General features: G+C 39.8%; 1 protein-coding gene and 1 pseudogene across 4 annotated transcripts in view; one reads left to right on the top strand and one right to left on the bottom strand.

The window, feature by feature from the left end:
• The first annotated feature begins 445 nt into the window (after positions 1 to 445).
• TMEM135 (transmembrane protein 135) overlaps positions 446 to 25,244 on the top strand; it is a 265,126-nt gene continuing 240,327 nt past the window's right edge. Inside the window, exon 1 of one of the 4 annotated variants that reach the window (XM_059187038.1) lies at positions 446 to 535. Coding sequence is in view for 1 of the 4 variants with exons in the window: in XM_059187029.1 (XP_059043012.1) it covers positions 10,366 to 10,506 (141 nt within the window). In the remaining 3 variants the exon portion in view is untranslated. Of the gene's footprint in view, positions 536 to 10,026; positions 10,507 to 10,556; positions 10,619 to 25,244 lie in introns of those variants that run through there. The other 3 variants (XM_059187058.1, XM_059187029.1, XM_059187048.1) reach the window with 3 other exon arrangements.
• On the bottom strand, positions 8,624 to 9,285 carry LOC131832179 (cofilin-2-like; annotated as a pseudogene).

Here is a 25,244-nt window from a genome sequence, read left to right as displayed (position 1 = left end):
ACTCTAGCAAAAACCAAAAAAATCAGAAGGAAGTGTTTGAATGCAAGCATAACTAGGGTATAAATTAAATAATATGGTATATGTAAAATAAAAAGCAAAAGAACTCTATCCCAATGCCTTTACTTGTTGTGTATTCTCATACATGTTTTTCAGTGCCTAGGTATATATATACAAAATATATTTTATTTTTTTTTTTAATTTTTAAAAAAGATTTTATTTATTTATTTGCCACAGAGAGAGAGACAGTGAGAGAGGGAACAACAAGCCGGGGGTGGAGGGTGGGAGAGGGAGAAGCAGGATTCCCGCTGAGCAGGAAGCCCGATTGGGGGCTGGATCCCAGGACCCTGGGATCATGACCTGAGCCGAAGGCAGACACTTAACTGAGCCGTCCAGGCGCCCCTATTTTATTATTATTTCTTTAAAGAAGTCTCTATGCCCAACGCAGGGCCTGAACCCACAACCCGGAGATCAAGACTTGAGCTGAGATTGGGAGTTGAAGGCTTAACCAACTGAGCCATCCAGGAGCCCCGTGAAGGTATATTTTTAAATTGTATTTCACTAATTCAGCAGCCCCTTGAGAGTGCCTATGTACTAAAGACCGGGTTCGGCACTAAAGACACTGCATCTATTTTGGGGGAAATGGCAGTTTTGAAGAACTTAATGCACTTGACATATATTAATTTCCTAAATTACTTTAAGCAAAAATATATCTCCATATTGCAAATGGGTGATATCAATCACAGGGAGGCTAACAATAGCATTTATTTTAAAAGATTACAACAACCTGCTACAAGTGTATCTGACACCAAAAGAGATGGTCCCTGCCTTCAAAGCACTTGCAGGGGCTTTTTTTAGAGTGTCAGAGTTTCACAAGATATGGTTTAAGAGAATAGCAGTAGAGCCTTCATGAAGAAAAATAAAATGGCGCTACTCCACGTCCTGCATGGATTTTCAAAGGACTTGTGAACAGTTAGAAAAAGATGTACGTCTCCAAGGAAGAACACACTTGAATAGCAGCAAGAACTCTCTGGATGTGGCTAAATCCCAGAATGAACAATTGTTTGCGTCTCATTAGGGTCAACAAATAGGACATGATGGCCAAGTTTGGCCTCAGATGGGGCAAGGAGTAGACGCTGTACATGGGGGTAAATAATGTAATCTACATGGATGCTAGGCAGAACACAAAGTGATTCACTCCCCTCTTGCTTTTGTTTTTTCTATCAAAAATAATAATCATTTATTAGAAAGAATAAAATTAAGGAAAATTGAAGCCCAAGGGGTGAAAAGACAATAAGAATGTAGCTATTTCCCATGAATTCAAGTGTCTAGGCTCAAGTAAATTACATTATAGAACAATGGCAATTTGTCAGTATTCCAGAATTATGGAGCTTATGGATATTTTTTTTTTAAAGATTTATTTATTTATGTATTTGACAGAGAGATCACAAGTAGACAGAGAGGCAGGCAGAGAGAGAGAGAGAGAGAGAGAGAGAAGCAGGCTCCCTGCTGAGCAGAGAGCCCTATGCGGGACTCGATCCCAGGACCCTGAGATCATGACCTGAGCCGAAGGCAGCGGCTTAACCCACTGAGCCACCCAGGCGCCCGGAGCTTATGGATATTTTTGTGCAAGTCAGGCTAGTATTGTCCTCATATTTTAAAAAGGGTCCATTTCTAGAAACTGGAGACTGGGGTGATAAACCAAACGTACTGTGTGGGAGTCAGTTATCTCTTCCCTCAAAATGTTACATTTTCACACGAGTATGCTAGGTGCAGAACACACTATACTGATGACAAATAGGGAATGGATTCTGCCTCCAGGGAACTGAAAGTTTAATAGGGAGCTATGCAAGTAAACCCAAAACAAATAGGGAAATAAATAAGAAATTATAAGTATTCCATATTTGTCTTGATTTTCCTCTAAAAAGAGGACAGAGTGCTTTAAAATTTCTCTCCCACCAAAGTCTTCATTTATTTATTCCTCAATATTTTATTAAATGTTCAAGGTGTCATGCTATGTAGCTCGGAATATAATCCAGAAGAATCCAAAGTGGAAGTCCCCTTCAAGAAGCTTACAGTGAGCAGGAGTTTTACTTAACATTTAAATGTGTATTGGTCCTTTTGTGCTCCTATAATGAAAATACCATAGACTGGATGGCTTAAACAATAAATATTAATTGAAGTTCTGGAAGCTTGGAGGGCCAGGATGAAGGTCCTGGCTGATCCAGGGTCTGGTGAGGACACACTTTCTGGTTCATATTTGGTGCCTTGGCAGCATTCTCAAGGGGCAGTGGGGGCAAGAGAACTCCTTGGAGTCTTGTATAAGGGCACGAATCCCTTTTTGAAGGGCTCCACCTCATGATCTAATCATCTCCCAGAAGCCCCCACCTCCCAAAACCATCACACTGGGAGTTAGAATTTCAACATACAAATTTTGGAGGGACATATTCAGTCCAGTATAGTAAATGATGATGATCAGCTTGTATTTGTTCATTTAAGACAGGTGTATAGGGCGCCTGGGTGGCTCAGTGGGTTGAGCCACTGCCTTCGGCTCAGGTCATGATCTCAGGGTCCTGGGATCGAGTCCCGCATCGGGCTCTCTGCTCAGCAGGGAGCCTGCTTCCTCCTCTCTCTGCCTGCCTCTCTGCCTACTTGTGATCTCTCTCTCTGTCAAATAAATAAATAAATAATCTTAAAAAAAAAAGACAGGTGTATAGTTATGGATATATCCATATTACCATATACATGTGGATAAATATAGTTGCATAAATGAATATTTGAAGAAAAAGGGTCATGAAATCCAGAAGCATGAAAGAGAATCAACTAAGATTAGCTGGTTGTCTTACAGGTAGTCTGACACTGGAGGTGGAGTTTGTGGCAGAGACAGTGGGAGATACTTAGCAAATCTTATTTCATCTTCTTTTTCTGGACCCATAGGAAGACTCCATGTCCCATCCTCCCTTCAAGTTAGGATGGGAACATGTAAATAGGTTCTGGAAATGGATGGAGGAAGTAATATAAGCCATTTTGAGTCCTTGACAAGAATCATTGGACATTGAGTCACTGGACATAATCCAAATATCCTAGAATGGAAAAATTGTACTGTATTCGTACAATAGGATATCACACAGCAACAACAACAAAAATCAATGAACTACAAATATGTGCCCCAACATGCACAAACTCTTGAGTGAAAGAAACCCAGACACCAAAAAAATATGTTTGCCTCTATTAATGTAAATTTGAAGAAAAGGCAAAATGAAGCTATAGTGATAGAAGCCAGAATAGTGGTTACTTCTGTTTGTAGGTGTATTATCTGCGAGAGGGCACCAGAAAGCCTTCTGGTGTAATGAAAAAGCTGTTCTTCTGGATAGTTGTCTCAGGAGGGAGGGCAAATGTAAAAATGCGTCAAGTGGTACACTTAAATTTTTATACATTACTATGTACAACAACTAAAAATTATGCACACACACACAAAAGAAAGAAAGGAATGAAGAAAAAAGCAACCATTGAAGGCCCAATAAAGATGGAGGAACATTTAACCTTGAATCACTACTTGGAGGAAAGTTGCCCTGAATTGCTGGCCAGCCTGCTTTGGACTTTGTGTGAGCACAAAACAATCCTTTCTTATTTTAATCCCCTGAGATGTAGAGGCATATTTGTTATCTCAGCACATCCTAATCTTTCTTGGTTAATACAGGATTTATCATCCACAAACTACCAAGGTCAGAAACCTGGTTTATCAGCACACCAGGGAAGGCTCTGTCTCTCATAGGCTAAGTGACACAAAATAATATTATAAATGAATGTATAAATCAAAATGTCAAATTATTAAATTATGGGGAGGGAAAAACCCTCCTTCTATAAACTAGTGTATCTGTGTTGCCATGATCATGCCCCTTCTCTCACTTCAGACAGACCTGCATGGGTCAAACCAAAATAAAAGTTTGGTTGGTACACCTATTTGTAGAAAAAGGGCATTAGTTAGCAGAATCAAATGTTCAATGACGTCCTTCTGAAAGCACTTGTGAATCCATTTCACAGTAAAGGTAGTTTTGTCAGTGGGTCCAGAATACCTGAGGTTCCTGACCTATAGTTTCCACTACCTTAGGCACAGCCCAGATTGCCTCAGTGGCTCTCCTTTTTTTTGGTTTCAATCCATCATCTTTTCTTTTTAGGTTGTTATTGTATTCAGTCTAACATTTTAGATAATGTGGCTGGCCTTTGAGGCATTCCATTTATATATTTACTCCTAGTATGTGTAGATTGTGTGTTTTTCCTATCAAGGAAAAATCATAAGTCTTTTACTTTCAAATTTTGCAGTGGGAGTGGAAAGAGATCGAAATGGGAGAGGATGGAGTCCTTAGCCACAGTACGCAAGTTCTAATGACATCATCAGACTCATAGAGAGACTGGGAATCTTATAGACCGTGTACCTGAATCTTTTGTAAGGTTTTTTTGAGAGTGTTTTGTGGCATTCTTGAAGGCCTGAAGGACAGAGCAGAACTTCTTTTCAGAGACTGGAGAAAAAGGGAGATCTCCATTACGTAGTAGAGGAAAGTTTAGCAACACTGATGCCTGCTAGGTTATTGGAAATAGAAACTATTTCTAACAAACTGGTGCATTTGGGTCACATTTCCAGGCAGAATGTTGAAAGGGCTAATTAATTTTTTAAAAAACTGTGTGTGGTGAGAGAGAGAGAAATGAAATAAAAAGAACTATCCAATTTTTAAGCAGAAATTTAGGGAAATATAAAGAATCTAGGATCTTTGGGTTCAAAAATAAAGCTGTTTTTCATTTTGAGCATCTCCAGATGGTAAACGATTCTGAAAGTAAGGAATTGTTTTAAGGCGAAGGTTAAATCTGGGGTGTAGCTGAAAAATTGTAGAAATAATTAATTTTTCTCCTAGACTAAGCTTGATAAAAGGGCTTCCAATAAAGACAATTTCAAACTGCTTTTCAACTCTCAGCTGAAGATGGAAAGTGGTTGTCTCAAAGAGATTTGTGTGTTTTTTTTTTAACAGGGTGGCTATAATTCGATATATAAGAATCCTCCAAATTTTTAGAGAATTATGTTGGCAGAAGCAGTACCTGCTTGGGCTGAAAGGGCGTAAGGATCTCTCCATGCAACAGCTTTCAATGTTGATATGGCAAAAACTTATATTTACACCTTAAGAATGGAATATAATATTTTAAATAAGATGATGTTAAAGAAAAATGTGAAGTTCTGTTGTAACCAAAATTGGTAGAAAATCAGAATCATATGTAGCTATTTTGAAAATCTTGCCTGGTATCAACAAAGGGAGTGTGTTTCTCAGTGTTGCTGGAGTTAAGAAGTACCCCAGTGTCATACTTAGTTTGGGCTATGCTTTGTCACTGTGTTTATGCCTGATACGCATGTCTACAATGACTGCATGTAAAGCTGACCAACTCAGTGTTGCTAAATCCTTTACCTGAAATCATAAGAGCTCTTCCGTTCTTTTTTATGGACATCTTCAAAGGCAGAATCTTGCAAAAGCAACAAATTTTAGCCTGGAATGTCTTCAAAGCCTTTGAATTTAGCCATAAATGTCCAGATTTGTATCCTTTGTTCACTCTGCTTCTACTTTGAAGGAACATTTTGCTTCACCTTGTTGAAGAATCCTAAAACCATTTTTATGGGAAAGAAGCAACAGTGAAGGCCCAAGAGAATTTCTAGCCAACCACTGCTCCTAGGGAGCCTAAAACAATAAATGGCTCATGTAGATAGCACATGTAACGTTACCCTTAAACATACTGGTAGCATGATGAGCAGCCTTTCTTTCAAAACACATGACTTTTTCATCCTGAAGCACAGATGATCCTCCTTGAGAATTTGTCAATGCCTTCCTGTCCTAGAGTGTCTACAGTAGCACCAGCAAAGATAGAGAATAATACTGTTTCCATTCCTTTGAATCTGACAGTTGCCTGAAATTGCCTTCCACCATCCAACCCATCAGCACTGTCATCTTTGGCACCTGTGATGGTAATAAATGTGTTCTTTCCTTCTTAAGTTCTTCTATCCTTCTTAACAGTTAGTTGAAAGTAATTGCCTGCTTTTATTTATTTATTTAATTTTGAATTTTTAAGGTGGTATTTTTAATATACAAAAAATTATAAATAACAAAAGTACTGTCTTTGTTCTTTCATGTTTTGTTATTGTTTAAAATTGTGAAATATTTTAAGCATAGACAAAATATCTAAAGACACTTATGTCCCATCTCCAAAATATGTCACAATCTTGACACAAACAACAATCCAACTTGTACCCCGCCCCTCTGTCCCTCTCAAGTACTTCTGACATAATATAATGTTTGTGTGTGATTTTCTCTTGAAAGTTCTTTTTTAAATTAACATATAATATAATATAGTATTTGCTTCAGGGGTACAGGTTTGTGAATCTCACACAATTGTGAATACATAATTCACAGCACTTACCATAGCACTTACCCTCCCCAATGTCCTGCTTTTAATTGTAATTTAAAAATTTCCTTAGCTATTGATATGTATTCGTTGTGTTACATGGTAAACATAATGTAGGCAACTACATGTACTATTATATTTGAGAGCAATTGAGAGTTAGCAGCTATATGAAGTGGTAATTAGCTTGCCATTTTTTTAAGGATTGTATATACCAAAATGATAGTTTATTACTTACATCTGGTATTTTACTTTATTCTAAATACATGATAGGAATTTTGGGATTGATGTGTAACACATTTTTTTCCCATTTAAAGTTAGGCCCCCATTTAGCATTTTCCTGCTGACCATCAGATTTTCAGGGATGGATTATTAAAATTAAGTATGATGAACCTGCATTCTATTCCTGTAATTTCTGTGGACAAGTTTTATGCTGTGTTTCTTATCCTGTCATATTTTGAATTGGAAATTAAAAAAAAAATTGTGATTAATTGTTTCCTGTCCTGCCACTGTAGATGGGGTATGTGAAGCTGGGAGATGATCTGATCAGGAGAGCTGTACTTGTTCCTAGGAAAGGTCCTGGACTTTGAATAGGATGGGGTAACTGTATGTAACTTTTGGTTGGCCCCCTTGGGAAGGGGAGGGTATGTTTATCTGTGGGAAGAAGAATGTACCCAGAAATTTGAGTAGTTAGAGGCATGGAACAATGGCAGACAATTCTGGTTGTCCCCAGTATCTGCTCTTAACATTTTGTTCAGCAATAAAACCCTAGGTGTTAGCTAGGCATTATCCAACCAATAGAAAAAGCCTCATTTCCCAGCTTCTCTTGCAGCTTAGTATGGCCATGTGACTAAACTCTGGCCAATGGGATGTAAGGAGAAGTAATTTGCATAGGTCTTCTGGGAAGTTTTTATTGAAAGAGAGGAAGTGTGTCCTCTCTTCCTCTTTGCTGGCCTTCCTGGCCAGCAAATGTCATGACTCAAGATGGAGCAGCCATCTTATAAGTCAGGCTGGAAAGCACAGGTAAATGTGGCAGAAGAACAAGTCAGGAGTCTGAGCTCCCTGATGGTTATGGAGCCACCGTTTTAGTCTAGGACTGCTTATGTTTACCTGAGAAAGAGAGAGAGGGAGAAAGAGAGAGAGAGAGAGAGAGAGAGAGAAGCTTTTATCTTTTTACCATGTTATTTTGGGCTTTTCATCAATGATACTCCTCTTTGATTTTCCTTTAACTATCTTATCTTATTTATACTTATATTACTATTACAACAGTCATACCCATTATCTTGTTTAGTCTTCTTGCCTATTTCTCATCTTCCCCTCTAGACTGCTAGCTTTATGAGAATAGAAAATTTGCCCCTCCTTTTTTGTGATACGCTATAATTTTTATTGCAGTGTGGCCATTTTTGTGACGATGGGGAGTTTGGTCTTAAAAATAATGTTCCATTTGAGGTTCTTTTATACAGAAATTGCCATCATGACTGATATTCAAAATATCTTTAGTGTTGTAAGACTCCCATGGTAAACAAAACTGCTATCCTTACTCAGTACTGTGCACTTAATGGAAAACAAAAGGCAGTAATAACAGCTATTTCTTTTAAGAAGAATGAACATTGGGTACCAGAAGTTGATGACCCAGTTAACATACTTAATTGGCATTCCTCTTGGGAGTGGGGGGTTAAATTCATCAAAAGGTGCTTTCGATGCATGGTGTTATATCCGTCCTCCCATGTCATAAAAATAAACTTGCCAAGGAAGGTCAGGTGTATGAATGCTAAAGCCTCACAGAACTGCAGTCAAGTGCAGCTATAAATAATACTGAATAAAGTTTACCCTCTAACAAGTGGATAATACTTTTCGTGCATTCAATTACACTTTGCGGTTTCCTAAGTTATTCACATTGACAGTCATGTTCATTGTAGTGCTTGCTTCAAGGGAGGCACATAGCTAGTTGTTCTGGCTAAAATATGATGGGAAGGCAGTCCTTGGGTTCTATGTAAAAGTAACCATATGAAACAGCCTAATAGCAATCACTGATAGGCTGCTTAAAAGAATGATATTTCCTTCACTCATTGGCTTAGAAGGGCCCATTGAGAAGGGGAAGAGACAGAACAAAACCTAACATTATTCCTATTGACTGAGCTGGAGAAGTGGAAGTTCCCTAACATCCAGATGGCATTTGACTCTCACTTTATAAGGGTTTTCCTTCAAGTGAGACTATTATGTTGCCTCTCAGTTTCTCTCCAAGTGAGGAATGGTCCTTAGTATCATCCATACCATTTACTTGCCACTTATGTTTAATACCTGTAAATTTCTTTTTCTTTTTTTTTTTTTTTAATTTATTTGACAGACAGAGATCACAAGCAGGCAGAGAGGCAGGCAGAGAGAGAGGAAGGAAAGCAGACTCCTTGCTGAGCAGAGAGCCCGATGCGGGGCTCGATCCCAGGACCCTGAGATCATGACCTGAGCCGAAGGCAGAGGGTTAACCCACTGAGCCACCCAGGCGCCCCAATACCTGTAAATTTCTTTTTAAAGGCATGTTTAGAGCTAGCGTAAATCATCTTCTTTTGCACAGGTGCACTTACAGGACCCCAGAATTTAAATACCAGGTCTTCTTTCTCAGACTCTCAGTATGTGGTATCATACAAAGCAAATTGGCAATCATTCAGAGATAGCAACAACTTCACAAAAGATGTGTACCGATCCTCCACAGTATCACCAAGTATCCACCAAAATCTGCTTTGCTTTCTCTACAATTCTTTCGCCATTGCTTAAACTGGAGAGAACTGCTTTCTTTCTTTTTTGTTGATCTCCTCCTGTGTAGAAGATTCTCATTAACAACTTCACTGACATCATCATTTATTAGTAACGCCAGAAACCACGATGCCAGGGGCTGCTACAGCAGCTCAGGCTCCGTGGGAGTGGGAGGGGAAAAAGGCTCAGGCCAGAACCTTGACCCTCCTTTTCACATCTGAATCTAAAGAGTTTGGAACAGCGCTTGGAAAGATAGTATGTGCTCAGTAAGACTTTGTGGAATGAATGAAGGGCAGATGAGAATGGGATTCCTCTAAAGGTAGCAAGCTGCTGCTTTAAGAAACTATAGAATTTAGAATTCCAAAGACACTGTGTTATTAGAGGGGAGGAAGCTGACATTTAGAGGGCTTAAATGATTCATAGGTCACACGGGTCCGCTGTTATGCCAACTGATGGCCAAGTGTCCTACTGCCCTTTCACCACACCGGAAGTGTATACACTTGGCTCATAGATTTTTCAAGCTTCTCGGACACCACAGAACTCAGAAAGCGCAGCAGCCGGGAGCAGTGCGGTTGCTCCCAGTAGGCAGCCCTAGCCATTTGCTACCGGGCACTCTAGGGAAGGGGAGCTGGCAATTCTGAGGAGGACGGTTGTCCAGGCTCTCTTCTGGCCACCGTCTTCTCCCCCAGCCGCCAACAAAGACATTTCCTCCCCTTCCTCCACTGCCCTTGGTTCTACTGGGTAGGACTTTGAGAGGACAGAGACTGGAGCACAGCGGGACCCAAGTCACCTACCAATGCGTACCCGCTGCAGGGCTCGCGCTCCAGCTAGGGGCTGACGTGTGCCGCGGGGCGACAGGCGCGTCCCCGAGCCACGCTCTCACCCCTTCCGCTCCCCGCGCCGCCCCGGGCTCCGGGGGGCCGGGCGCGCGCACGCTCCGCCTTTCCCCGCCTCCTCGGTGCGCGCCCCGCCCCCTCGGGCTGCGATACGCCGAGGGCTCAACATCCGAGGACTTTGGCCCAGAGTAACCCCGTTCAGGTGACCTTTCCCCTCCATTCCGCACCTTAAGCAGCGGGCCCCGCGCGCCGGCTGCGGTTGGGTGCTCGCTCTGCTCCCTCGGGGCCCGCTCCCTCGGAGCTTCCGCGCACCCCTCGCTGCCCCTCCGCGCGGCTCTCCGTCATGGCGGCTCTCAGCAAGTCCATCCCTCATAACTGCTACGAGATCGGCCACACTTGGCACCCTTCCTGCGGGGTCTCCTTCGTGCAGATCACCAGGGGCGCTCTGGAGGAGTCCCTGAAGATTTACGCTCCCCTGTACTTGGTGAGATCCATCAGCTCCTCCCTCCGCGAGTTTAGTGTGGAGGATGGGTCGGGGAGTGCAGTCGTGCTTCCGAGCGGCCTGGGCGACTCCTCTGTCGGATTCTCATTTGGAGGTTTTGGGGGAGTGTGGACGGGATGGTGGAGGTCGAAAGGGGCGAATATCTCACCTGCTCCATTGGGCCGGAGAAGGGGGAGGGGAACTTGAGGTTGAGCTGTCATCCGAATGCCTGTGGAAGGGAAGGGGACGGGGCTCCCAACTTCAGGATTAAGTTAGGACACTTAAAATTGTGAATTGAGGGAACTGCGGTGCTTTTCCTCTCTCTTGCCTTAATGGAGAAGAGTTTGTAGGTCAGCGAAGCGATGAGAAATGCCCTGCAGTCTTTTCCTTGTCTAAGTCCCTCTATAACCCCTCTCCATTTTTTTTTTTTTTTTTTTTAAAGAGGGTATTTGACAGCAGATCCCTGTGGGCTCAGATCTTGTCTTAGTTTGGCATGATAGTATTGTGGCTTGAGGGTTTTGCAAGTGTTCCTGCAGGTTCACAGAGTAGACTTCTGGTTGAGATTTTGAGTGCTGCTTTATAAAGAATGATTCCAGAGTGAGTCAGTGAAGGTGACTGAAAGACCTGACTTTAGGTCACCAAAGCAATTTAAGTTTGGAGTTTTGAGTAAAGAATATTTGTAAATACGTGTCTATATTACTAAGAACTGTTAAAAGAAAAAAAATGTATATTTTGTATGTTTGCTATGGGTTTCATTGAATAGTTAATGGATGGTTAGTTCTTACCTTTCATTGAGTAGTAATTTGGATCTGTAGCCTAATATGTCAGAAAGTGTGTCATGGCCCTATCTGTGGTACTTCTTGAAAAGTCTGGTTGTTTATTACAGAGATAGCAAAGATGGTAACTTTCCCTGAGCTTGCAGAAATCAGTTTCATTTTTATCATATAGACCCATGCTTTTGAAACTTTTTAATATGTGTTCAGACCTCCACCCCCTCGCACCACCGTGGGATCATGTGAAAATGAGTGTTTCTGATTCAGTAGGTTGGGTGGGCCTGAGATTCTACATTTCTAACAAACTCTCAAGCAATATTGATGCTCTCTTGATGCAAGTATTGATCAAGAGTCATACTTTGAATAGGAAAGACCTAAAATAGAAGCTAATAATAAAACTATTACAGGAGCTGGACATTTCTGCCTTGATTTTCTTTGGCCAAGATCCATGTTTATCTGATTTTCCGCATGTATTGTGGCCAGTCTTTAGCTCAGTGTTTTTTAAAACAGAATATCTACAAACAATATTGAGCTCATGGTATATTCAATAATTCAAAAAGATTATTCCTGCTCTTAGGGGATTATGATGTAGGTGGGGAGAGAGTTTATGCTGTCTAGTTTCTCCCTCTGAAAATTTATTGTGTCTCATTCATTCATTTAACAACTATTTGTTGAGTGCCTGATTTTTGTCATATGTATAGCCTGGACAATTTATTGGTTATGTTCCATGATAGGGAAGTTCAAGGGAGCAATAGGAACAGGTTTTTCTTTTACAACAGGTAGGGAAGAGCCAGGGGTCAGGAAAAGTCTACGATTCACGGTGATCTCTCTCACTAAATACTTCTTGAGGATTATGTTATATCTCTCACTGAATACTTCTTGAGAATAAATTCTTTATCTTATTTGGCCTTGTGCCCCTTATAACCTGTGTATTTTAGGTTTTGGTTTGCTGCTCAAGAGTGGTTGTGAAATTAAAAAAAAAAAAAAAAAAAAAGAGTGGTTGTGAAATAAAATTAGTGGGGGATGGGGTGGTCCAGTCAGTTAAGTGTCTGACTCTTGGTTTTGGCTCAGGTCATGATCTCAGGGTTGTGAGATAGAGCCCCATGTTTGGCTCTTCTCTCAACACAGAGTCAGCTTGAGTTTATCTCTCCCTTTCTGCACTGCCCCCCGACCCTGCTCATGCTCTCTTTCTCAAATAAATAAACCTTTAAAAAAAATAAAATTAATGGGAACTAAGGTTTTCTTATTACTTTTATTTATTATTACTATTTTTCTTTTAAGAGAGCGAGTCCTCAAGACATCAAGGAGGGCAGAGAGAGAGAGGGAGAGGGAGAATCTTAAGCAGGCTCTGTGCTGAGCATGGGCTGATCCGATGACCCTGAGACCAAGACTTGAGCCGAGACCGAAAGTTGGATACTTAAACGACTGAGCCACCCAGGCACCCCCACCAGTGTTTTCTTTTAAGTGAAATAGAAGAGAACAGAAAAAATGAGAGTCCTTTGCAGGTACTAAGGATAAGTGTTATTTCATGACAGTTTTGTTTCAGTTATGTTTGTGTGTGTGACTGGGGCAACTTAGAGCAAATAGGAACACTGTGCCCTTTGTCAGTGTTGGATAGTTGTTGATTAAATATGTGACCTCCAGTGCCAAGATAAAAGGTGGCTTGGGAAGAAGTGGGCTTTAAAAGGGATCAAGGACATCTGCATTTGAATCTCAGCTCCATTAGTTACTAGCTGTTTGTCCATGTTACTTTGTCTGTCTCTGAGAATTAACTGAAAGAATTCATTGAAGATATATCATGTATTTTCCTGGTTCAAAGTAGGTCTTGAAGAATTAGGCATTTTTTTCTTCCCTCTTACCCCAGTGACATTTAAGTTAGATATAAAGTTCAATAGGCAAGGCTTTTTGGCAGACGTAGCATTTGAGTTGGGCCATGAAGATGGCGGGGGGGGGGGGTGGTGGTGGTGGTGGGGGAGACATTGATTCTTATAGGAGCCATTTGTAGAATACTTACTCCTAATGGGGAGGATGGAGAATAATGTGAAATGACGCAGAAAACTAAGTGGTTTTGTAAGAGAAGCAGTATGCATATTGGTTGACTGAAATAGAAGTTTTGTGTACAGGAATCATGAGCTTTAAGAACTCTTACTTAGGGCTCCTGGATTGCTCAGTGGGTTAAGCCTCTGCCTTCGGCTCAGGTCATGATCCCAGAGTCTTGGGATCGAGCCCTGCATTGGGCTCTCTGCTCAGCAGGGAGCCTGCTTCCCTCTCTCTGCCTGTCTCTCTGCCTACTTGTGATCTCTGTCTGTCAAATAAATAAATAAAAATCTTAAAAAAAAAAAGAACTCTTTCTTACTGAATAATTGCATGACTTAGACCTTTACATATTTTATCTGGTTTAATTCTTATACAACTCTGTCTTAGGATCCATATTTAATAGGTAAGAAGGCTGAATGCTAAAGAGATTAAGTGACTTCAAGATTCAGAGCTAGTAAGGGACAGACAGGATTCAGTTCTAGGGTTTTTTTTGTTTTTGTTTTGACTCAAAGTTGTCTTAGAGGTCAGGTTAAAGGAGCCAGAGATTTTTTTTGAGCAAAGGGGTTACAAGTACAAAATGGTGACTTTGAGGTGATGAATCTGGTAGCACTGGGTGGACTTGATTGGAAAGACTGTTTAGGAGTTGATGCAGGAGACTCACTAAGGGGCGGAAAGAGCCACTTCCCATGGAATCCCTCAATGCAACTTACTTGCAATGTGATTTTAAGGAAATGACCTCACCTCTTTGAGCCTTAGTTTCCTTGTTTTGCAGAAAATAATTATACTCATCTCTTGGGGCTGTTTTGAGGACATAGGTGGGATAATAGAATAGCAGCTATCACATAGGAGGGCCCCAATAAATTTTTGCTGTTCTTAAAACAGTGCATATGTTCTGTGTCCTGTTAGGCTGGTGGCTTGCATTCAGAATTAGCACAATACTTGAGTAAGTGCTTAGTGTCTGAATGAGTGCAAATGTGAATGAATGAACTCATGAATAGTTCAGGAGTAAGGTGATACTGGGCAGTGCAAGAGAATGGAGGGCAGCTTTAGAAGCATTTTACAAGAGATACGTTTCATGGGATGTATTTCTTTTTTCTTTTTTAGATTTTATTTTATTTATTTGGCAGGCAGAGCTCACAAGTAGGCAGAGAGGCAGGCAGAGAGAGGAAGGGAAGCAGGCTTCTTGCTGAGCAGAGAGCCTGATGTGGGGCTTGATCTCAGGACCCTGAGATCATGACCTGTGTGGAAGGCAGAGGCTTTAACCCACTGAGCCACCCAGGCGCCCCCATAGGATGTATTTCATAGGAAGAATGAATAGGACTTAGAGACTGAGTATTGGGTTAGTGTGAAGACTTGTTTCTGCTTTGAGGACTTTAAATCTGGCTGATGCTGATGCCATCGTTGAAAGGAAGCTGGTTTTGGGGAAATTTTAATTAAGAGGTTTTTTTTGGAGCCTATAAATTGGGTTTTATCTCTCTGCTTTTCATTTTAATATTACCATATGTGTTGAACTAAACTGATTCCTTTTATTCCTTTCATATTTACTGTTCCCTCACTTCGTTTCCTTCTTGGTATCTACTGTTGTTTTTATGCTTCTAATGCTTAAACCATGTTGAAATGTATGTGGACTATTCCTTTTAATAGTGAATCTTTGTGTTTATATAGTTTTTAAGAAACATCAGTCCTCATCATCAATTCACTTCATGTATTTTTTTTTTTAAAGATTTTATTTACTTATTTGACATAGAGAGATGCAGTGAGAGAGGGAACACAAGCAGGTGGAGTGGGAGAGGGAGAAGCAGGCTTCCTGCTGAGCAGAGAGCCCCATGTGGGGCTTGATCCCAGGACCCTGGGATCATGACCTGAGCCAAAAGCAGACGCTTAACGATTGAGCCACCCAGGCGCCCCTCCTGTATTTTTTTTTTTAAAGAATCCTGAATGTACTATAATATATACTAATGATTTATATATGTACCAAAAATGTATTTCAGGATGTTATATTTAATTTCTTGAATGGTAGTTATTACCTCATGCCTCACAACAAGCGGTACCCCTTTCCACATACACACACACACACATGCACACACAAGCAGGAAACAGGTGTTAAACTGTTTAAACCCTAGGCTGTCACTAACATTAATGAAAGAAAGCTAGTGTCATCTGTAATTTAGAATACAAATTTAGAATACACACTTGCCCATTTGAGGGGATGGATTCTATGCTGTCCAAGTTCTTAGGTCTCTTCTTTAAGAAGGAAGACTTGCTCACATAACTTACTCAGGTGGTTCTAAGACCTTTCTTAAATATGCTTTTCCTCAGTGACTATCTTTAGAACGTTTAGATTAGAGTACTGGCATTTATAGGTAGCTGACTGCAAAGTAGAACCTTTTGCACTTTTGGGAAGGAGTGATTTAAAAACCTGCCTTTTCATTGATCTTCAGATGTTTATAACCTTCTTCAGACCACAAAAATATTTATAGAATATTGATTCCCTTGAGCCATATAATCTAACCGATTCTCAGTTCATCACCTCTAAACTGAATAAACATTTATGCAAGAGTTGGAATTCTTAGAAATTAAATAAAAAAACAATTTAGGGACAGTCTCTAGTTAGTTGCAAAAGGCCTGGAAACCACTGACAAAAGAAATCTGTTCATTAAGGTAGACTAAGATCCCCTCTTTTTTTTTTCTTAATGTTCTCACATAGTTTTATTTTATAGAAAAAATGGTAATTCTAGAAAACTCCCAAAGCTTGACTCTACTTGCAGGAGGCTGTTCAGATTTTTGTATTTTAGTGTGACTTATAGGCAGGATCTTAGACTCTGGGATCAAATTGCCCAAGTTAGAATTGTAGCTCACTCCTTACTAGCTGGGTAACCTCAGACAAATTACCCAACCACTCTAAGCCTCAATTTCTGTGTCTGCAGTATTGGAGAAATTTTCCCTCGGGTGATATTTGTGAAGATTAAATGAAGCATAATATGTAAAGTGCTTCTGGCAAATAGTGTAGACGAAGTTTTTAAGGGTAGTGGTTGAGCAGGTTTTCTAAAGGAGACCAGCAATGAGACGTTTCGAAATTCTTTCTTTCTTTTTTTTTTTTTTTTAAGATTTTATTTATTTATTTGTCAGAGAGAGAGAGAGAGAGAGAGAGCGCGAGCACAGGCAAGGGGAGGGATAGCTAAAGGGAGAAGCAGGCTTCTGGCCGATGCAGGGGCTCAGTCCTAGGACCCAGAGGTTGTGACTCAAGCCGAAGGCAGAGCTTAACCCCCTGAGCCACCCAGTTGTCCCATGAGACTTTTTTTTTTAAGATTTTATTTATTGATTTGACAGAGATCACAAGTAGGCAGAGAGGCAGGCAGAGAGGGGGGGTGGGAAGCAGACTCCCTGCCGAGCAGGGAGCCTAATGCTGGTCTCCATCCCAAGACCCTGGAATCATGACCTGTACTGAAGGCAGAGGCTTTAACCCACTGAGCCACCCAGGCACCCCTACCATGAGACTTTTCCAGGTTCTTGGTAATAGGCCATTTGTTTCTGTTTTTACTAAAAAAAAATAAAAATAAAAATAAAATAAAAAAAAGAGAGAGAGAGAGAAAAAGAGACTGAAGTGATGGCAGAATACAGACTGCTCAACTGAGAATAGCTGTTTGGATTATTTGACCTTTGGAGATCATGGAATTTGTAAACATATTGACTAATCTCTCTTAAAGTTTTGTTTGAAGCCTAATTTGGGGACGGAGGTAAGGGACTCCCTTTATCAGTCTATTCAACAAATAAATGATGATTTTTACATAATTTGTTATTATGCCTTTGGAGATATAACAGTAATGTGGCTTTTTAAAAAAATAAGCACTTTTATTATGAATTTCCCCGTGTTTCAACATAACATTTGGGGTCTGTTGAACTTGTTTCTCTTACGTGACTTCTTGTTGACTGATCTCTGTGGAGTACAAAGTACGCTTCAAGCACACCGGTGTGTTCAGCTGAAAGTTGATTTACTAAACACTCCTCAACTCAACCCTGTAGCAACTGTCTCAGTGTGGCTTGCCATATCCGCTTTACTCTTGTTTGCCTCTTCAGTTATCATACATCAGGGATAAAAATGAATAAATGTTGGAATGTAGGATCTAAGTAATTATGATCCATTACTGTTCATGTTTCTGAGTCAGTAGATTGTAGGTATTTGGTTGATTTAAAAAAAAACTTAAACAGCCTTCTGACCATTAATGTGCGTATTTCAATGTCAGCATTATTTACTTTTGTATCTTTGCTAGAAAATTCTCTTTACATCAGAGTGGTCCTCTCTCTAGGAAAGTTTATCCTCTTCAATAAAATAATATATTTTGATAGAGAGAGAAACCCACCTGGATGAGTGAGGGAGCCAGATCCATATTGGTAATCTCTGTGGTGACAGATTTTCCATCAGATTGCCTTCTTATCCAACTCTAGTTATTCACTGTGATGCAGATGATTTTGAATAACCAGATCTCTTATTTAGTACTTAGAGAATTGTATTTGTCATGGACTTTGGACACTAAAACATTTTAAATATTGATGAAAAAAATACACATTAACGGAGGGGATACTGAAATGTGATGATTAGGGTTTGTAATATCTAAACCTAAACTTTTAGTATTTGGAATATTTGTCCCCTTACTGTTTACCAGTTTTTTATCGCATCTGCCATTTGCAGGGTGCTGTTACAGCAGCCGTGTTCCGTGTGTGGGGAAGAATTAAAAAAGTGAATGGGACGTATTTCTTAGATTGAATGTATAGTCCAGGAGGGAGATACCACAGGTGTGTGATATCCTGTAATACAAATTCCTCGAGATAAATACTGGGAGGTACGGGGACATTGGTTTGGGAGATTAGAGGTAGATTACATTTGAATGAAAGATAATGGGAAGTTTAATGGGAAAGGTGGTATTTTACTGGCCTTGAGGGAAAGGTAAGATTTGGAAAGGTAGAAATAGGTGATGGATGAGGGAGAAGAATGGCTTAAACTAAGCCATTCAGGTAGAATAAGGTACGCTTTGCTTGGAGAATGGCAGATGGAATTTGGATTTTATTTGATTTGACATAGTAGGGCTGGCTAAAGGTTGCTAACAGGGTGTAGTATGCCTGAGGTTGTTTTAAAAAACTTAATCTGGCAGTGGTATATAGAATTGTTTGATTAGAATTAGTGACTCACTTGTAAAGTAGAGGAAAGTTTTAAGCCTTGTTTATTGGGATGTGTAGGAACTAGTGCTTTGGAGAAAAACTATTTTCATTTAGATATGCTGGATTGGTTTGGGGCCATATTGAGTTTTAGCTGCTAGTGCAATATATGAGTGGAGAATGACCAGGAAGCATTGAGAAATGTAGAGTTGCTAATCTAGAGAGAAGATAGGGCTATAGATTTAGGTTAAGATGTCATAGGAATAGAGATTAGAGTTGAAGTTACGGTAGGTTGACAAGGAAGCGAGGTCCTTAGGTCAAGAAGGGAGAGAGTTGAGAAAGAGAAGAGTCTGAGGAATGCTCATTTTTGGGAGTAGAGGAAAAAAAATGAAAGAAGTAGTTAGAGGTATGAAGAGGTTGAATAGAGAATGTTGCAGAGAAATCTTGAGCAGGGAGTTTTGGGAGCTATTGAGAGGTAGGAAGAGCATGGGCTTGGATCTCAGTGTTGCCACTTATTACCTTTTTGACCTTGAGCAAGATGCTTAACATATTTGAACCCCAGTATTTTCATAAAAAATCTCTCTCTTTTTTTAAGGTTTTATTTATTTGAGAGAGAGAAAGCATGAGCTGGGGGAGGGCAGAGAGAGAGGGAGAAGTAGGCTTCCCTCTGAGCAGGACTTGATACCATGACCCCAGGATCATGACCTGAGCCAAAGGCAAATGCTTAGCTGAAGGAGCCACCCAGGTGCTCCCATATTTTTAAAAAACAGAAACCAGCATTTGTTATTCTTTTGCACAGAACTCTTCAGTGGTTTTCCATCTCAGTTAATGTGCAAGCTTTGCCATGGCCTATAGAATCATACATGATCTGGCTGTTGCTTGTTTGATTACATGTCATATCATTTTCCCTTTGTGTTTATTTCACCTCCACCCAGATGCAATTACATGATTTGTATTTTTGAATCTAAGTTTTGCAATCTAATATAGAGAGCTCTTGATTTCTGAGGAATTTCTTAAGAAGGGACAACAGATTGTCAAAAAACGAGCATTTCTAAGGAGTGAACTAATACACGGAGACTTCCTCTTTTTGAGTTTTGACTTTGAGAGAAAAAAATATCTTGCCTCCTATTTGTGCATAAGCAATATACATGTACATATAAGTAACTGCTTTTATTGATTATGACCAGACAACCTGGATTGAAAGTGTTGGGTCCCCCCAAAATTTGGTACCCCAATAATGGGTCCGTGATTAAAGGAGCGAGACTGATACAAAGTGAAGATCAAGCAAAGCTTTATTTTGCACCAAGCATCAGGAATCAGATCGACTGTCAAACAGACCCATCGGGGCCACCCCTACAGAGAGGACCAACCCCCCTGCTTTCCAGACTAACTTTTATAGAGCAAAGGCCATGTGGTTGGGCCTGGCCACACACAGGTGGTCAATGAGATTGTAACACACACAGAAAACTCCACAGTGATGCTAGGCGACCAATTGAATTACAATTTACTCTAGTAGACATTTGAACCAGCCTATCACACCTTGGTTAGGATTGGCGCCAAAAAGCTCCCCAAAGGGTGGGGGCCCATACTCCCTGGTAGCTAGGAGACAGTATATGCCCCCACTGATTGAATACCTCCACCTGGCCTGACCCACCCTTGGACTTGGACTTGGACTTTGTTACCTGGGACTGGTTTCCCGGACTTGCTATTAAGTAAGTTGGGGAGGGTGCGCAAGGTCAATTTAAGCTTTACAGCAAAATGGCAGTTCAACCAGAGTCGGGCTGCTCTGGCTGAATAGGCCCTTAAAAAAGGCTGAAGCACAAACGTATCCATAAAAAGGATAAAAAAGGGGTCCCTGGGTGGCTCAGAGGGTTAAAGCCTCTGCCTTCGGCTTAGGTCATGATCCCAGAGTCCTGGGATCAAGCCCCGCATCGGGCTTTCTCCTTGGCGGGGAGCCTGCTTCCTCCTCTCTCTCTGCCTGCCTCTCTGCCTACTTGTGATCTCTGTCGAAAAAATAAATAAAATCTTAAAAAAAAAAAGGGATAAAAAAGTGTGGTAGGACTTTGATAATAGGTTTATAATATGCTTGTCAAATAATGGACTCTCTAACGAGTTCTATGCTAGGTGATAATTAGGGAATGGGAATTAATTAATTTAGTTAATTAATTAATTGAAGTGACTGCTTAACAAAGAGCTAAAGTAAAAGTTTTTGGAGACTCTTTTCAAAACACGTTGGTACAATTTCTTGCATTACTTGTGTGGTATGGTGATTGGAAGTATGTTTATATTTCTGAGGACTGTACTAGCCACATAGTAATTCATAATGGTAGTTGATACTTTTATGATTAGGGGTCTTAAAATATTTCATCATAGCATACTATCATATTATATTAAAGATTTGTTTGAATCTCGACATGAGGTCAAACTTTAAAATTGTCTGTTGGTTTATCACTTATCTTAACTTTTTTCCTACTAATTGATTTCCTCTCAAAGAGTGTTATCATTTGAGATTTTTTGTGTGTGTGTATTTTTTCCTTCATGTTTAATGTAAGTCTGTTTCATCTTGGGCAACAAGGAGTATAGCTGAAAACTATTCATTAATGAGCCTGATTCATTAATGAATCAAATTAGTATTTTCCATTGATATTACAAACTGTATATGATGCTCTCTTTCTACATACTTAACATCTGAGGAGAATTAATAATTAATAATTGAAGTGAATGAAAGCAGATTTTAAATAATTTGGCTTTTAGCTGCACTGGAAAATATTCAGTAAAATGAGTTTATGTGTGGAAAAAAGTGAAAAGAAGGAAGAATGCTAGATCAAGTATCATTAGATTTGATCAAGTATCATTTAGATTTTAGGTTTCTTTTTTTTTTTTTTTAAGATTTTATTTATTTATTTGTCATAGAGAGAGAAGCGAGAGCAAGCACAGGCAGACAGAGTGGCAGGCAGAGGCAGAGGGAGAAGGAGAAGCAGGCTCCCTGCCAAGCAAGGAGCCCGATGTGGGACTCGATCCCAGGACGCTGGGATCATGACCTGAGCCGAAGGCAGCCGCTTAACCAACTGAGCCACCCAGGCGTCCCTTTAGGTTTCTTTTTTAAAGAATGCTGAATTTACAGTGTTTTCAAGTTATTACCATTTATTTCGTATAGTCTTTCGACTTATTACACATGTCACGTTGCATTGGCTTCTTGATTCTAACTAGATTTCAGCAGTTTGGATTGGGCTTTATCCAGTTTGGGAGTTGCCTCAAAGGATACCTTTGTAGCTATTGGCAGTAAGAAGGAGGTTGGTTCTGCTCAGTCGTGATTTCTTTCTTTCTTTTTTTAAAGATTTTATTTATTTATTTATTTGACACAGAGACAGAGACAGAGAGAGATCACAAGTAGGCAGAGAGGCAGGCAAAGAGAGAAGGGGAAGCAGGCTCCCCGCTGAGCAGAGAGCCCCATGCGGGGCTCGATCCCAGGACTCCAAGATCATGACCCAAGCTGAAGGCAGAGGCTTAACTTACTGAGCCACCCAGTCACCCCTCATTTGTGATTTCTAAACCTTGCAGAAAGTAGACGTGGAGACTCCCCCCTCCACACACCTGTGTCTCAGAAACTCTCACACACAGGGGTCGCTGAGTTCATCAGGATGATTACAGAGTGTGCTTATAGTTCCATTTGGAGCTTGTCCAGTGTTAATGTAACTATTTACTGAGTCTTCATTTTCTCCCACTCTTGCTTTCAGACCTTCTTATTAGAGATTGCCTACAATGTGTCAGAAATACAATGGTGGGGGAACAAGATGTACTTGGACATTAGGGTTAAGGGGGAAGATAAATGTACAAGAAATAGACAAGAAATTCTTTCAACTATGATAAGAAGTTGCTAAATGCTTTTAAGGAGTACAGGTTGTTTCTAGACTGTGTTATAAGAGGACGATCCCTTCTAGTATAGTGGGTTTGGAATGCTTTCCCAGTGAAGAGCTACAGTGAATATATGAATATATATTAAGTATATATGTATTAGGCTTAACGTTTATGGCACAAAACCCAAATTTTACCATGAGGATACTGAGAAATAAGAAGCAATTACTTCACAGAGAGTATTTAATGATTTTCTTAAATCCAATATCCTGGCCAAGAATTTGATTTCTTTCCTTTTGACTTTGACCCTTATTTAAACTTGAAGCGCAAGGCAATTATAAGGTATCTCAGACCATACAAACACCTTGATTACCAGATTTGCTGAGATTGAACCCCTTTTATAATAAAATCTGTATTTTAAATAAGGTAGTCAGACATTTTCAGTTACAAAAGATTACAGATGTCATTACAAATATTAGAAAAGCTATTTTAACCTCTTTGTTTCACTCATCTAAAGGTAAATCAAAGATGTTTAAGACAAAATTGTGAGATCTGGGAGGTTAAGCATCTTCTTAAAGCTTTTTCTGTGCTCTTTTCTTTTTTTCTCATGGTTAAATTTGTGGTTAAGCCTTTTTTCTGGTTCAGGTAGATGATCGGGGTTATCCCATCAGAAAAATAGTAAGGGATGTTATATCTATCAAGTAGCTGAGGGGCTAATTAGTAAGGCTTCAGCACCAGTAAGTTTCAGTCAGCATGAGTAAGTTTTAGAAATATGTGAGTACAAGTGCAGTTTAAACTTTTGGAGAATGGCTTTGTTTTCTGTAGTTGGGATTTAATATATGAAGAAATGATAAGGCACTTTGGTATTTAGCTTGCACAATCCCCTGATAGCTGTGGGTTCTCTGGCTGAAATTGTCCCTATTTCTCTAGCTTGAGCTTTTTAAATTATGTTTTAAGGATTCAATTCAGTATACCGAATATTCTTATTGGAGAGAATGGAGTATGTGTGCATTCTTTCTCTTTTTCACCTGAATAAATTTCTTCAATGAGAAGTCTACTTTTAGAAGCTTTCTTCATTAATCAAGGTATTTCCTATTAAAGCCCATGATATTTGTACTTAAATATGCAGGAGATGATAGGGTATGAAAATGTTTTTGGTTTAAGGTTATAGTATTACATGGGAAGTTATATTGGTAAGTGGAAGTAACAGGTAATGTGTATATTACCAAAAGTATTAGTATTACTTGGTTTGGAACATGGATTTAATGTATATAGGGCTCAATCTGAGTCTTGTTCTTGGTCATATTTTTTTCTCAATATTATATGTAAAGTATATATTTAGGTTTATCTTAAAGCTGATGTCAACTTCCATATATATTTCATTGTAGTCCTTTTATTGAGAGTAGAGATACTATGAGGCTTAATGGTCATCACCAATGCCTGATGATAAGATATTCATTACAGGGAGGCTTATAATAAATAGTTAAGGAAAACTTTTGAAGATTTGCTTGTATTTTCCAGCATATGTTATTAACAAATTTGTCCTAGATTTTTATTATTTTTTAATCTGGTTATCTGTACCTGATGAGACAGCATGTGTATGCATTGGGTGTAAATTATAAGATTTTAGTTTTTGTTTTGTTCTGTGATTTATAGTGTGACCCTCAGTTTCCTCATCCATAAAAAGATGATAATCCTGTCTTAATTACTTCATGACTTGCTGTGGGAACATATGAGATAGTTCATATGTAAAAGCTTTGAAAACTGTAAAAAGATATGTATTGATCTGTTACGACACTTGGTTTCTTGTCTTTTTTTGTTTCTGGTATTTAAATTCAGCTTTTGTAGCTTATATTTTTAATCTCAAAAAGTAAACATTTTGGAAGCAATTTAAATGTAATGCATTTGTCAGAGTTTTCCAGAAACACATAACCAAAAGGGTATGTGTATATGTGAGTATACACACACACACACACACACACACACTTACAAAAAGGAATTGGCTCACCCAGTTATGGAGGCTGAGAAGTCCCAGGATCTGCAATTAGTAAGCTGGAGACACAGGAGAGAAAGCCTTTCATCAGGCTTGAGACCAAAGGGGGGGAGATGTTTTCTTTCTGAGTCTGAAAGTGGGAAAAGACTAATGCCCAGCTGAGGGAAGGCAGGAGGAGTTCCCTGTACTGAACTGCTTGGTTCTGTTCAGGTCTTCAGGTCATTAGATTAGGTCCACCCACCTGAGGAATCTGGTTTACTCAGTCTGCTAAAAATGTTCATCTTATCTAGAAACAGCCTCACAGACACACCCAGAATGATGTTTGGCCAAACAAACTGGGCATTTTGTGGTCCAGTCAAGTTGACACATAACTAACCAGCACATGCAGTATAAATGTATTTGTGAGGCGAACGTGATAACCACTACACTACGGAAACCGACGTATAAATTTATTTGTGCAATAAAGTAATTCTACCTCCTTTATTCTAAATATTTTAAAAAATGAGGTCTTATTTTTTATATTTATTTGCTTATTTAAAGATTTTATTTATTTATTTATTTGTTAGAGAGAGTGCGAGAGCTCAGACAAGGGGGAGCGATAGTCAGAGCAGTCAGAGGGAGAAGAAGCAGGCTCCCTCCTGAGCGAGGAGCCTAATGTTAGACTCAATCCAAGACCTTGGGATCTTGACTTGAGCTTAAGGGAGACGCTTAACTACCACTGAGCCACCCAGTTGTCCCTATTTATTTTATTTATTTTAAAGATTTATCTGTCTTGGAGAGAGTTCTCAGTGCAAATGAATGGGGCTCCAAGGAGCAGAGAGGGAGAGAGAGGGGGAAACAAACTCCTTGCAGAGTGCCGAGCTCATCTCTTGACCCTGAGATCATGACCTGAGCTAACCGCTCAATGGACTGAGCTACCAGGCGCCCGA

This window comes from Mustela lutreola, chromosome 1 (assembly GCF_030435805.1).
Source record: "Mustela lutreola isolate mMusLut2 chromosome 1, mMusLut2.pri, whole genome shotgun sequence".
In the NCBI taxonomy this organism is placed as follows: domain Eukaryota; kingdom Metazoa; phylum Chordata; class Mammalia; order Carnivora; family Mustelidae; genus Mustela; species Mustela lutreola.
This window is presented reverse-complemented; position numbering and strand designations above follow the sequence as displayed.